At 37.0% G+C, this 15,387-nt stretch overlaps 1 protein-coding gene across 1 annotated transcript; it reads left to right on the top strand.

The window, feature by feature from the left end:
• Window positions 1-3,404: 3,404 nt before the first annotated feature.
• On the top strand, window positions 3,405-14,730 carry LOC104499792 (glutamate receptor 2-like; the record flags this gene model as incomplete). Its single annotated transcript, XM_010143347.1, has 4 exons — window positions 3,405-3,644; window positions 7,675-7,871; window positions 12,082-12,135; window positions 14,527-14,730. Coding segments are annotated over 4 exons (695 nt in total), but the record flags the coding sequence as incomplete, so codon positions are not given.
• Window positions 14,731-15,387: the final 657 nt, after the last annotated feature.

Raw genomic sequence — 15,387 nt, 5'->3', positions numbered from 1 at the left:
CTTTTGCAGGAAAGATCAAAAATCCAGTTTTACCCACCTTCCCCAGAAGAAGACACATACATGTAAAGGCTGATGATTTATCAAGTGTAAAGATTATTAAATGGAGAGCTGTTTGCTGTGTTAATCCAAAAGAACTGTGTTCAGGCACTAATTTGAGTAACTAGTAAAGAGAGGTGATATGAGTTTGTGCCATGTCAGGGAGGATGTTCAGTTTGAAAGAACAGCAGTTGTCTTCCGAAGAGTATGGACTGGATGCGTGTTTGTGTCACTGAAGGAGTAAAGAACTCCTTCACCTGTTCAACCACAGGCCAGGGGTATTAACAGGTCTGTCCTGTGAGTGGAAGGTGAGATAATAATTTTTACCCTGTCATGGGTTGACCTCAGCCAGCAGCCAAACCCCAACATGCCCACTCGCTCTCCTCTGCCTTCCCCCCCGCCCCCGCTCCCGCCCCCCGAAGTGGACAGAGGAGAGAATAGGAAGAGCCTAAGTGAGAAAACTTGTGGGTCAAGATAAAAACAGTTTAGCAAGTGAAGGAAAGAGAAAAAATAAGTGATGCACAGGCAATCACTCACCCCCTCCTACAAGCAAACAAATGCCTAGTCTCCAAGCAACAGCCACCTTGTAAGTCAGAGCCCCTCGCCCCCTTCATCCTCTACCACGGTTTTATGGCTGATCATGATGTTACATAGAATGGAATATACCTTTGGCCAGTTTGGGTCAGCTGGTCTGCCTGTGTCCCATCCTAACTTCTTGCCTATCTGTAGTCTACTTGCTGAGGTGGGCAGAGGGGAAAAGAGAAGGCCTTGGCACTGTGCAAGTACTGCTCGGCCATAGCTAAAACTGCTGTGTTAGCAACTCTCTTTTGGCCACAAATCCAAAACACAGCACCGAATTGGATGTTGTGTGGGAAGTGAACACCATCTGAGCCAGACCCAGTACGTGCCCACATTTAATTAATCCCAGTTCGTGTTTGAAGCCTTGTGTAAGTCATCTGGGCTCTTTTTATTTGCCATCACAAGGAGTTGTGATGATTTTTTTTTTTCCTTTTTCCAAGCAGAGTTTTTTTGTAAATGGATTTTGAGTTCTATGTAGTTACGTGAGTTCAGGAGCCAGGACAGAGCCTTAACTAAAACTTCTGACCAGCATGGGCAGATTGAACTTCATTACCCCAAAGATGTTTTGCTGAGGCCTGACAGGTCCAGATCTCTCCAGTGTCAGGAAGGGGAGGTAAGGATGGGGGAGAAAAAGAAACAGAGGCTGAAGTACATTGCTTTGGAGACCCAGGCTTTTCTCTATTAGTGGTGGCAGTGGTGCTTCTGAGAAGGCACCACCTATGGTTTTCAAATTTTCCTGAAGGCAAACAAGTGGCCCTGGTTGTTGGCTGTTGTAGGCAGCATTCTTTCACCTGTGCCTAAATCATTGACTGGTGACTGAATAAAAGCATTAAGTGTGGCAAGAGATGTGATAGCATCCTTGGAGTCAGCAACACTCACGTAAAACTTTTCTATTTTTCAGTGATGGTGTCACTGGGATGGTGTCACTGTTGTCGCTGTCACCTTATATCCAGTATTAAAATGGTTTAATACAGAAGATCGGAGTACTGTACCACTAACAATCTTCTGCAGAATTCTTGCCCAGGGATCCAAATGTAAACTGGTGCTTCATTTTAATATGCATTTTTGAAGGTGGATTATGAGACATTAACACATTTATTGTTCAGAAAGTTCGTAAGTTCGGAAAGTAGTTAGCCTTTACTGCAGATTAGAAACAGTTGTTCATGAGTGTGTGGTGAGGCAGTGAGTTGGTTTTGTCTCAGTGAGAGCATAGTGATTTGGAACAGAACAAGAGTTCCAGTAACTTAAACAGAAAAGCTGTTCAGAAGGTTCACAGCCTTTTTCAGAAACCTTTTTTTCTACGTGAGGTGTTACACGCTTAACACTTGAGATAACTTGGAACTTTATGTAACCATTTGCAGCTGGACTGAAAGAGGTCTGACCATCTTGTACCCTCGCCCTGGAAAACCTGCAACATCCTTTTGTAAAGGAGTATTACTCATCAAGTTTTTTAATCACTTGTGTTCTCTCACCTGAGGTGCAGTTCTGACCTAATTAAAGCTAATAGGTGATAAATGTTGAAACTGGCAAACTCAGAATTTCACCCATACTGTTACGGTGCTTTTAATTGGAGTATAAAATTAGAGTATGAGAGATAACTGTCATAGCAAAGATAGATAGGCACAGCCACAAGAAGGAAATAGCATTGAATAATAAAGGCATAAAGGCATGATTTAGAAAAAAAATGAAAATGAGATAACTTTAAAAGAGAAAATACTGTATTAAATTCAAATCTGAGAAATTTTAAAAATATGTCAAATTATTTTTGCCCTTATGTGAACTACATTCAAGGATAGTGCGCTAAATAGCTGGGCAAAATTACCTTCAATTACACTGTGATTTCTATCTATAAGCAGGTCAGGTGTAGCAGGGATTGCAATGAGGCTGACTCGATGTTTTCTTTAGAAGGATGTCTCTTGTTCAGGGTGACTCTGTGCAAGCCAAAGAATGCATAGGTGATAATGAGAGTTCATCAGAGATGAACATTTACGTACTGTCCCCTGGTTTTAGAACTTAGGCACTAGTATAGTCTGCACTGTCAAAGAGTAACCCAGAAGAACAAGGTCTTTTACACACGCTGATCAGTAGCATTCATCAATTGGCTTGAACTGTCTACAGTGATAAAAAGTGAATAATCAGCGTGTTATTTGCACCTGTGAGGTTATTCTTGCTGCAGCATGGCTGCAAGTGTCATTCAGAAGGACCAGCTTTTGCTGAGTTCCACAAAGTTGGAATCAAAATAATGCCTTGAAATTGAAAGGTTTTAAAGCATATCAACTTACTTTTCTACTTTTAATAGATTTTCTTCTACTTTTGGCTCTGTATTTCCCCAAATTGAAAGTTATTTAAGGTATTTTGCAAAAGGCACATTGAGTCTTGACCTCAGAGCCAATTTATTTTTCACATGACTAAAATTATCTGTTTCCGTAATACTATGTGTGGTTATAATGACTGATTTTCTACATTACAGCTGCCACTGTTATTTGCATCACTATTCTTTACAGTATAAATTGAATTTTAGAATAACATGATGGTTTTTTCTAAATTAATTGTCTAAGGATGTGAACCACATCTCTGATTTTTTTGTTGTTTCTAGCAAATGATTTATAATACTGATTAATAATACTAGCAAATAATAATCTCCAAAGCAGAGTATTACAGTTTTTTCCTGGTACTTATGTGATCTGATATTTTCATTATTTCTTAGAAATATATACATGATAGAGATTTTAATGGTTGTTTTTAAAATTGTCCCACCTAATTGAGTTGTTTTTTTTTCTCCCTCCTAGTCTGCTCCCAGTTTTCAAGAGGAGTGTTTGCTATTTTTGGATTCTATGACAAGAAGTCTGTAAATACCATAACATCATTCTGTGGGACTCTTCATGTCTCCTTCATAACTCCCAGCTTCCCAACAGATGGAACACATCCCTTTGTCATTCAGATGAGACCTGACCTCAAGGGAGCTCTTCTTAGCTTGATTGAATACTATCAGTGGACCAAATTTGCATATTTGTATGACAGTGACAGAGGTAAGATGTGGTACTTTTTACCTGCATGCTGTTTGCTAGATGTAAGTCACTGAAATGCTGAATTAGTATTAGAAAAGTAAACGAGGAAAGGAATATTTACATGCAGCAAGTGTAAGCTTAAATTTATGAATAAGCTTTTGGGACAGAAAAAATTATTTAAATGGTAATGAAATTATTACGATATATATTAATAGAATCACAAATGTGCTGATAAGCAGTGTGCGATTAATCATGTGTTGTAAAACAATTCCTATGAAAAGTTTTCTCTTTTTTTTACAAGAATTATCTAAAGAAAAAAAACTTCTGAGCATGAAAGATGATCTGCTACCGTAGATTCTCGCCACACATGCAAAATCAATAACTGTACACCTAGCAAGCAAGAATCTTGGATGCAGTCCGTGCTTTTTCGGAGACTGCTTTTGATAAATGCTAGCATCCCTCCCCTCTGTTGAATTTAGATTTTATTTGTTGTTGATAAACCCAAACCCACTGCTTGTGAGTGGTTTACTCCTAGGTACAGCCTCCTCAAGTCCTATGCCCTTTTACAGCTGTAGTAATAATAATATAACAGTTTATGAACTGGGAAAGATCATTTGCGAATCATGGTATATCAGTTTTTTGCGAATAGGCAGCATTATATAGAAGTGGGGGTTTTTTGACCACCCTTTCTGGAATTCCATTATTGTCATTCTGTTTTCAGGTTCTCCTTACCTATTAGTTCTTGGCTAACTTTTCTTCTATTCTTACCTTATCCTTTTCCCTTTAAAAAGGCTATTTTGTGGCTCCCTGCATATTCATTGGTCAGAGTTGAATATTACATGCACATTAAATGGTAAGGTGCCACTAGATTTAAAGGTTTGTTATACTACACCATGGTTTGTTGAGTAATGAGATGACATTAGATTCTCTGCATTCTGACACTATTTAATATATTCTGTTTTTCAGAAGCTGAACATTCTTCAAGACAGTTGTTTATCACTGTTGTAAGCACTAAAGTTAGAAAAACTAATACTGTTATGTAGCCTACACAATAATGTCATGTGAGAAAGTGAACCCCAAGTGCATTTCTCTGGCAGACCCTCTTCCAATTCATGTTAGAATCAGAAACATTCATTGTCCTTTTAGAAAGGTCATATGTAAAACTAGCCAATTAGCCAATACTCTGTCAATCATGCAGCAGTCTGCAGTATGTGACCTGCACGTGGTTTATATTTAGGAATACTGAAAAACACATAGTTCTTGTGAGCTGCAGTGGCTGCATCTGGCCAGGAGTAACAGCATGAAATTGTTTCTTGTAGTCACCCTGTGGTTTCTCCTTTTTCTCTTGTTTGTTTGTTTTAATTGTGGCAAGGCACCCCTGTGATAACAAGCTCCAAGGCATGAAGCTTCTACCTTTATGTTGAGTAAATCGTTGCTCCTCAGTGTTCCCACTGATTGCACAAGGTTAACCCGCAGAGCCAAGCAGTATGTAGTCAGCAACGCTTACATCAAGCTCTGGATACACAGAGTCCACAATTCCTCTAAACACTTTTGCATAAGTGTTGGTGTAGTGACAAGAGACTTACTCTTCATGGAAGCTGTGAAAGCTAATAGGAATTAGTTTGATGTCTTATTCCAAAAGAATAATTTATTGCTACATTTATAGCTCCTGTGTGATTTAGGGGCTCGATAGTTTAAGTGCAGAGCAATTCTGTATCTCGTTCCTATCTGTAAGAATACAGGCTGTTCAGTCTATGCTTGTTAGTATTGGCTTAATATGGCAGTTGCTGTCATGCAGTGTGGATTAGAGTCCTTTTGCCTCCTTGCCTCCTCTGTGTTCCCAGTACTAAACAGTGGGGTTTGGAAAAAATAGTGACATTATTGAAGGATTCTATCTATAACAGAATTACTAATTTACTCAGCCTTTGTTCAGCCCTCCTTTTCAGAGCTCACTGAATTAAGAGTGATAACCAAAAGAAGTTCAGGCACATGACATTGCCAAACAGCAGTATTCCTGCAGTTTATAAAAAAGTAACTGAAGCTGTTGGAGTTTTCCCCTCTGCAGAGTCCCACTTCTGTTACTGCTCTGCAAATACTTCCATGTCCACAGGAGTACTGCTGTGAACACTTTTTTTTTGTTTGTTTTTTTTGTTGTTCTTTTGCAATGTGTTATTGCTATCAGAATAAACTAAACTGTATGGGCATGACAAATCTACCACCCATAAAAGGCAAGAAATGCAGGCAGCCATTTGGCATCTCTGCAGAGAGCACCCCAGGAAAAGGGAGCCCTTAGGGAAAATGGTAGATCAGAGGAGTAAAATATAGAAACCCTTTGTGATGGATAGTATTGACATTAATAGCCTTTATTAATTTATGCCTAACTGAGATTCTGTTTAACTGAGAGGAAACATGTAGATGGATGGGAGGACCTAAAATCTACTAAATGAGATCTGAAACAATGGTTCAGATTATATCTGTTTCAGTTTGGGGGGAGTGTGTGCATGTGTGGTTTGTTTTTATTCAATTATTTTAAATTACTATTTTAAACATTATTTTGAGGTATGGACTTATTTTAGTGCTTTGCAATATTTTAAGATATTCCCTACATCTTTTATTTTGCCTACATTAATCATCTTTTCCTTTTAGAATGAGTTCTCCACTTTTATCTTTAACATGTTATAGTTTACAAGTATGCTTGGACTGTAGTTACCTATTTTTAAAATAAATATTCATTGCATGACATAGAAAACTTTGTATCAATCATCTTTAAAGATGACATAGAAAATTAGAACTATTTGAGATAATAATTGAATTTTTGTTTTTGGAAGCCTGCCATTTTCTACTTTTGCTGATGACCAGTCTGTATGTCATTACCGTTTTCACTGATAAAGCTGAATTGCTAAAGGCTGACCAATCTTAATTTAATGATGTATTTACAAACTAATTAATTAGCCAAATTAATTCTTAGTGCTTTATTTCTATGTTTCTGGGCATAACCACCACTATTTCTCATGAGAGTTATACCTGAAACTTTACCTACCAAGTTAGACATTTGTCTCAAAAAAATTACTCCTGGTGTTCCGTGGTTTCCAGGGGAGATGAATGTGCGAAAACATCAGTTCGCTTGTGAGAAAGTCTAATTTTCTTTTTTTTCTATAGTACTATCTGCTAGCCTTAAAATTGCTCTCTAGAATTATGTAGAATTCTCTGGAAGGAATTTAAACATAACAAGTCTAATTTCTGTACTGCTGGAAGTTGTTAAAATGGTATTTGTTGTATAGCAGAAATACATTTCCATCAGTAATTTTCAAGTTTGTATACTCTGTTATTTAATCCTTGAAAAGGAAAACCAGTCAAGTAAAATCTTTGCTGATTTAACAACATATTGTATGCAGTTGCAGCTGTACAGACGTTGCAGCTTCCTGGCAGGAACATGTCGAAAGGATAAAATGGAAGCAGACTTCTGTAGACTGCTTGTAGGTGTTAGCATTGAACCTGCTTAATCAATGTGGAAAAATGTATCTCAGCATATCTTCTTTCATAATCAGGGATATGACCATAGGCAACAGAAAACAGAAAAAATAACTCCATTAATGTGGGAATTTCGCCATAGACCTCAGGAAGGTCCGGGTTTAAATACGGTACTGCTCAATGCTGAGAAGAGAAGCAGTTCAATAGCATTCATAATAAGCAGCGGGTCTTCTTGCTGTAATTTGATCACTTTTCTCCTAGAAGACCTCTTTCCCAGCATGTGGAATTTTGGTAGTGGATCAGTGAAACTGACAAAATCCCATTCTGAAGAAGGTTGAAGGAAATCCAGAAGGTTGTCTTTACAAGGCTCTACCCCGATTCCTTGCAGTAATGTACAGAAATTTCATGCAATAGAAACTGGTTGGGGCCACACGTATCTTCATTTCTGAGTCCTTAAAATGTGCGCCAGGCCAAACAAATTACAGGGAGTCTTAAGTAATCTCATAAATCACATTCTAGATGCTTGTTATTTCTGAAGCTTTATCAGTCATATCTCCTGTTTTCTCCTGTGCTTCACTAGGCTTATCAACATTGCAAGCTGTGCTGGATTCTGCTGCTGAAAAGAAATGGCAAGTTACTGCTATCAATGTAGGAAATATCAACAATGACAGAAAAGATGAAACTTACCGTTCACTGTTTCAAGATCTAGAGGTAAAAAAGGAAAGGCGAGTGATTTTGGACTGTGAGCGTGATAAAGTCAACGACATTGTTGATCAGGTTTGCTATTCTCCATTCTTTAGTGACAGCAGTTAGCTTTATTCTACTTAGTAAACAGATAACTTCTCTTGATCCTATTTTTGTGATTAATATGTATCGCTTGGAAGTGACGGGTTTGTGTTGAGGACCACATATATATCGGGCAGAAAGTGAACGTAATAAATCCTATAATCCCTCCCTTTGCTCAAAGGCAAGATAATTCTATATATCTGGATGATCCTGTATGGTTTTATATCTGGATTTTTTTTTTTTTTTAGTTTTTTTTAAACCTTGATAAAGCTATTTAGCAACCTAAAGAGTACACTATATTATATGTAGTTGATACACTGTTATATGTAGTGCATTATAAACAGCTACATAATCTCTAGGGATTAGTTCTCCTTAAGAGACCTAGGATGTATTTTCTACTACACTTTTTATGTTTTACATCTTGGGAAGGCTGTATCAACAGTTTCTCTTCTCCTTTTAACTGCCTTCATAGTTCATGTTTCTAAGCTCTTCGTTATTCATTCTGTCCTTGGGTCTCTCTTCATTTTTTCTCCCTCTTAAAGTGCGTTAACCAAAATTACATGCTGTTTTCCATAGCTAAGGCCTCCTGAGCTTTAAACAGAAGAGAAAATTATGTCTTCTCTTCACACGTGCATATATTATTTGCCAAAATGATTTTTTTTCTAATTTTCTTTTTCATAACAGCATCACAGTGCTCCAATTCATTTTATTGCATTAACTTCAAATCCAACTCCTCAGACCTAGTGTCTAGGAAAGTCTACTGTCTTAATTCTTCCGTATCTTATTTCTTCTGTTTATGCATGCAGATCACAATGGAAAATTATAAAGATAGCTCCCTGCTGGCTTGAGCCTGACCACGTGAGACTGTGCAGCATCTGTAGGGATACGTCACTGGAGTGTAGATGTATTGGTTTGTAGGTTTTTTTGAAGGGCTTGTTATTTCAGTCTTTGATATGAAGGTCATTACATTTTGGAGACTGTCAGGCAATGACCAGTGTCCTAAATGGAGTGCATTATATTTGTCTGTTTTATTTGGAATTCATATCCACAAACCGTTTCTTTAATTTTCAAGATCAGTTTGAATTTGATCCTGTTGTGCAGAGCCTTTGCAACCTCCCTATCTTCTGGAGATTTTTAAAATCATATTTTCTGAGTTGTTATCCATGTCAAGAAATGTACTGAGAAGAGCAATGCTTTAAAGAAATAGTGCTTATTGTTCCTCTTCAGCGGGTTTTGCTCCAACTTTTCAAAAGGTTGTTCACTTGCCTTACAGTGACTTTTTGTCTTGTCCGTGTTCCCTTAAGAGCTTGTAACGGACAGGGGCCTTATCAGACTAAAAATATGTCACATCTGCTGTTTCCTCATTATCTATTAGGCTAGCTATCGTGTCAGAGAAAGGAAAGAAATTGCTTTGACGTATTTTGACCTTGACAAGACTATATTAATTGTTTATCATCTTATTATCCTATACATTCTTCTAAAATTAAGTATATAATATTCATTATAATCTCTTCCCTGATGTGAAAGTTTGGCTGACTTTATGTTTCTTCAGCTTCTCCTTTTACCACTTTTCAAAGACAAGAGCACTCTTTACTCTTTAGTTACCACTCATTTTTACTGTCTTTGTTTAGTAACAGACCTATTTTTTTCTTTGGCTGTTTCCTATTTTACTTGCAGCTCTGGGATATTTTTATTGCCCTAATTACACTTTGACAGATTCTGCCTTGTTTTGAGTCTTAGATTTTCTCAGCTTATCCCCACAGACTTGCGTTACTCTTTAAGCATACGGATAGATAAACTTTTTTTTGTTTCTGCTGTTTTGTTAGTCCCTGAAGAATTCTAGGTAACTGGATCAGCCACACATGTCAGTTACTGTAATTCCAATTAGATGTTTTTCTCAAAATAGTTTACTGCTATGCCCTAGAATATGTTCTCTTCAACTGTTGTCAGCTGTTTCATACCGGTTTAGCCCTGAAATTCTCTTTGCACATACCCTAGCAGTTTCTGGAGCTTGGGCTGGTTTTTAACTCCATTTTCCTTATGCTCTGTTTCTGTAACTTCCCTTCCTTACATGAAAAAGTAAAACCACTCTCGATTTCTCAAGTAGCCTAAAATAAAACCTAAAATAACTCTTTCTCTGTTAATTTTCTCCATCTATTTAAAATGAAGGTCTGTGCTGAACAATGGATTTCTTGACCTGTGAGTATCCTTTGAGTGTGTTCTTTTGAATATTTTTTTTCCAAAAGTAGAAAATACCTTCAAGTCTTGGTTTGCTACCAAATTTATTCTTTAAAAAATCCTTTATTTCCTGCCCCTCAGCACTTTCCTTCTTTTCAGGAGGGTGCCTGAAGTAGACCCTTTGTATCAGTATCACTTTTCTTTTTTTGTGTATTTTTACTGAGACACATATAACATGCTTTCTGTTGACCAGATTTTTCTTGAATATTGAAGTATTATTTGCATTCTTGATATATAGAGCAGCAACTGTACTTTCTTCCTTGCTTTCTTTTCTTGAACAAACCTTCTGTTGTAGTACTTCGGTTTATCTCACTAACATTTTAAGCTGTGTTGACAACCTCAAGTTCACCCAGTTCACTCTATACTCCTTGGATCATGTGTGTATACACACATGATGTATTTGCAAAGTTCCTTCTTCGGTCTTTGTTTTTGTTTTGTGTTGTAGTTTCTTTTCCAGATTTCAATGATCTATGTAAATTGAAGTTGAAAAATATTTTGGTGCCCCTCAACTCTTCTCAGACTAGTTTATTATTCCTCTTCTCTGATTTGGCAGCTCAGTGTTACCACGCTCTTGATTATATAGCCTCTATCTCTTCTCAGCCAGCTTCCTTTACGGAATTTCATTTCCTCCTGTAACACCCTTTGGGCAGCATTGCAATTACTGCCACTTCTTGTCTATCCTGTTTGAAATGCTAGTCTAAACTAGGCTCACTGGTGAATACATTTTATGTCCACAGATCCTTCATCATAGCTTTTAGAGCCAACACTGAACCACAGGACAATGTTTTAGAGAGTTAGGTTAATGAAATAGTGCCCAGTGGCAGTTAGAGCAGAGTTACTAACCACTGATCTGAAGACTTGCAGCTCCTGGTCATTCTCTCAGATACTGGTGATGAAGAAGCATTTTATACAGGAGAGTTAATTTGGTGTAACGGGAATTTCTTTGGAAGTAGCATCTGCAGAAGAAATAGCAATACTTCTGAACATAGTTCTTAAACCTTTGAGTAAGTAATGAGTTTTAAGTAGTCTGAACAAAGTAACTGTTTTAGAATAATTAAGTTCATATACTGTGTATATATTGAACTCAAAAAATAAGTAATGGAGTAACTGTAGTAATCTAAAACTTAGTGTTAAACACTGCCTTCAGTAGTGTTTCTATAACTTCATTAAAGGAAGTATGTGGAATGTTGTTCACTACTAGCCTGGTACGTAGGCTATTCTGGTAAGATACCTGTTCTGAATATGTTAGTTAAATGAGGAAATAAATGAATCATCCTCTCTTCATTTCAGTTTTTCCCATTGTGCATAAGATGAAAAATCTCTAGAGTCCTCTTATCTCCCACATGCTTTCTTTGGAGACGAGTTTTGCTACAAAATGCAAACTCTCCCGTGCAGACACAGTCTTAATTAGGCTTATTTGTGAGAAGAATCCATGCTACATGCCTGCCAGTGGAGACTGCTGAGAAAATACCAGCCGGCTTTGAAGGAAGCCTTAAGGCAATAAACAGCAATTTGAACTTTAAAAGACTTCCTCATAATGTAGATGGCTTTCATTAATGTCAGCAGGCTCTTAAACTTTTTCTAGTTCAAAGAATGTTACAATTCTATAACAAAGGGAGCAGAATCTAAGCAGGAGTCTCTGACACGCAGTGCTTCTACTGCATGATGTCCACTTCCTCCTGTCTAGGTTACGCCTTTAATATGCAGCATAGTAATTAGCATTCAGGTCCTCTGTTTACAGATCTTGGGACTTGGACTTCAATATAACTAGTTTGCACCAGCAGAGAGTATGTTCAATGGTGTGTTAGGTAAAATAAAAAGTAAAGCACTGAACAAACTCAGTGTTCCATACCATAAGGCTTGTAACTAGCTTTTACGTCATACTGCATTTTGTAGTTTTAAGTCTCAGTCAGTGTATCAGGTGAACATTCCCCGTTACGGAGGTATTTCTTGTTTTTTACAGGTTATCACAATTGGTAAACATGTTAAAGGATACCATTATATAATTGCAAATCTGGTAAGCATTTTTAATATTAAAATACCTGTATTACTCATTCTACTGTTTATGGAAGCACATCAACTAGTATTTTGCTTTAAATGTGTTCTAGAAAACAGAAAAAAAAGCTAAAATGTCTTTATCCTTGCTAAATGAATGCATGTATTGAGATGGTATTTATTTTATCATCTGAGTCTTTTCAGGGCTTAAACGCCTCCTGTTATATTCCTCTCAATGGGAGTGAAGGTGGCTCAGCAGCTTTAGTAAAGCTTCATTTGGTTTTCTACATACTTTAGAAAAGTAGGGTACGGAAATTAGAAAAATGACTTTCTGCATCATAGTCTGATACATTCATTCAGCAAGCTAAAGGTACTTCTAGAGTACGTAAAAATTACAGTTCTCAGCCTTCATTCTGCTAGACGAGTGAGTCTCAGCTTTACACACCTTCATGCCTCAGGTTGGCTTGGTAACCAGTTTGAATTAATTTTTCCTTGAACATGTTTGGTTATACAGTATAACTAATTGTGTTCGTAAGGGGAAAGTGAAACTCATTAAATTCTGTCAAGGTAACTGTTTTGAAATTATGTCTAAAGGTGAAGGGCCGTTTTACTGACATTGAAGTCAACATTACTTATTTTCTGAAGCTAGGTAATCTAATGCAACATTTTTCTTGTAACAGACAAAGCAAATTGTGCAGGCTTGAGTCTCAATTACTGTGTTCCAGAAAAGAGTTTTGGGAGTTGAATGGTGTGAGTGCCTGTAAACAATTTTTTCGTCATTTATTCTTGGACCACGATAGTGTTTGATAAAAATTCCAGCAGGGCCCAGAGTTCTCTACTCTCTGTCATCCATAGTTCTTTAAGTGTGGCCTGAGGAAACAATGTCCATACTGTGTCTATCACACTTCACACATGACTGCTGTCTCCTTCCAACCTTTGATCAGAACACTTCCTCCTCCAGATGGGCAGTATTCTAAAGAATCATGTATATCCCCACACAGGTGTGAAGAAGCCTTATACTCTAAAGGCCTCTTTAAAACCAGAACAGCGGAGTTTCACTTTTATATTTATTAACTGATTTTTAGTTTTAGAAGTTAAGCCACTTATACTCACAAAGCAAGCATAAACAACTTAAAAAAATTGAAAAATTCCCTGTCAGACATTTTTGTTTTCTGTTGCAAATGTTGTATAAATCGTATTTTGAGTCTTAAGGGAAATGAACATTTTAGAAAAAATTGCATAGCGTATTTCATTATATTAACTGTTTGCTATTTTAGCCAATGCTTTTAAGATTATAACAGATCTAAAACTTTCTGAATCTTGAGTTTTGAAGGTGTTTAATATCATATTTGCTTCCTGCAGACTTACACAGTATAAATGCAAATATTGTAGATTTTTTTAATGATATCTTGTAAAGTATATGTGGTAACGATTTTAAAACTTTGTCAGAAAGAAAACTTATTTAGTACTTGATCATATCCCATCTTCTTCACTGAATCCACCTTCTTTCTTCTTCTCTGGAATGTAATAATGTTCTTCTCCAGTCTGATCAGTCAGTCAAGAAATTGATCTATTTGAAGAATAAAACATGCTGATAGATGGAGAAGAGGTCTAAGTATACTACGAATGTCCCTGTTCAAACATCAAGCTCACAATAATATTGAAGAAAGTTTTGTGATTCCTCTAGAATTGTCTGTAATAGCATGCAGCAATACATCATTGATCAGTATCGTTAAGATGCAATAATTAAAGAGCAGCTAGTATAGCAATTGTAGCAATGTCTGATAATGTGGTCTGAGTTGGTACTTCTTTTTATGTTGACTCAGAGCATTTATTTAAACTGAAGTATCTGAAATCAGTATTTCATGTAAATTCATCTGTATGGTTTTTTAGGGCAAGTTATAACACAGAACACAGAAAACAAAACATGTATTGTTCGTAAGAATGAGAAGTAGCTCTTTGTACCAGAGGGAGGAGACAGGGGAGATGCTAAGTCCTTCCTCATGCTTTAGTGTTCCTAGCAAAATGAGGACACATCTGTGGCTCTAACTATTCCTGACTAAAATTTGCTTGCCTAACTGTTATTCATGTCAGTGTTCCCTTTCTCATTTAAGCAGTCCCATTGAAATTAACAGGATTGTTTAGGAAGGCAAGCATGGCAAGGACTGATCCGCTCAGCCCTTGCTGGATCTCTACAGAGAGGTATGTCTAGTGAGCAACAAGGGGCACTGCTGCATGGCGGAGCGGACAACTTAGTCCTGGCAGCCTGAGATTTAAACTTGGATCCTGTTTGAGGAAAATGTTGGTTTACACTTCTGCAGAAGAAGTCATATGGTAACTCTTTATTTGTAAATACTATTGAGAGATCTACCAAAACTGTTGGAATAACAGACACGATGTTTTCTGTGCCCAGGGTTTTACTGATGGAGATTTGTCAAAAATTCAGTTTGGAGGAGCTAACGTCTCAGGATTTCAGATAGTTGACTATGATGATCCTCTGGTGTCAAAATTTATACAACGTTGGTCAACACTGGAGGAAAAAGAATATCCCGGTGCACACACTAGTACAATTAAGGTATGTCTTACATTTGTTTTAACCCTGACAGCTGCACAAGAGGTGAAGAGATTGGAATAGAAACACAACAGACAGAAAAAGCCCTTCAAAGTCAGCTGTGACAACACAGTTTCATATTTCTCTGAGGTATTTGTAACATTCGCTGTTATAGGACTGGTTGAGCAAAGATGCTGCACTGTCAAAAATGTTCAAGAAAACTTTTAATTTTTCTTGCATAACTGGTAAATCTGCACCTGACAGCTTGTTAGGTAATTGTTTTGGATGTGATGATATATTAAATATCTCTGAGTTTTTTGGGTTTTCTCTTTCTCTGTGTTTTGAAATGTTTTAAAGACAACTGTGTAGTCATACATAGGCTTCAAGGGAGCACAGATTTAGCACTTTCTGATGTAACATAATCTCCCGAAGAAATGGTAAGACAGTTGCTTTGAGACAGATGCCTAAATCCTACAAAGACTTTTAAAATTAAATAGTATGCCTGAGCTACAGAATCATGGTCTGATTTCAGACCTGAGTGACACAAGATGTGACACTGGGTAAGTGGTTAAACGTCCTTACCTCAGTTTTCTCTTTGGATAAAACCAGGATAATAGTATCTTCTTACCTTCAGGAACCATCATGAGGACCGATTAGTGCTTTTAAGATGTTTCTGTGTTAAAAAGAATAACACAATTTTAATACTAAATATTGGTCTAATAA

This window comes from Buceros rhinoceros, unplaced genomic scaffold (genome assembly GCF_000710305.1).
Source record: "Buceros rhinoceros silvestris isolate BGI_N320 unplaced genomic scaffold, ASM71030v1 scaffold20889, whole genome shotgun sequence".
In the NCBI taxonomy this organism is placed as follows: domain Eukaryota; kingdom Metazoa; phylum Chordata; class Aves; order Bucerotiformes; family Bucerotidae; genus Buceros; species Buceros rhinoceros.
This window is presented reverse-complemented; position numbering and strand designations above follow the sequence as displayed.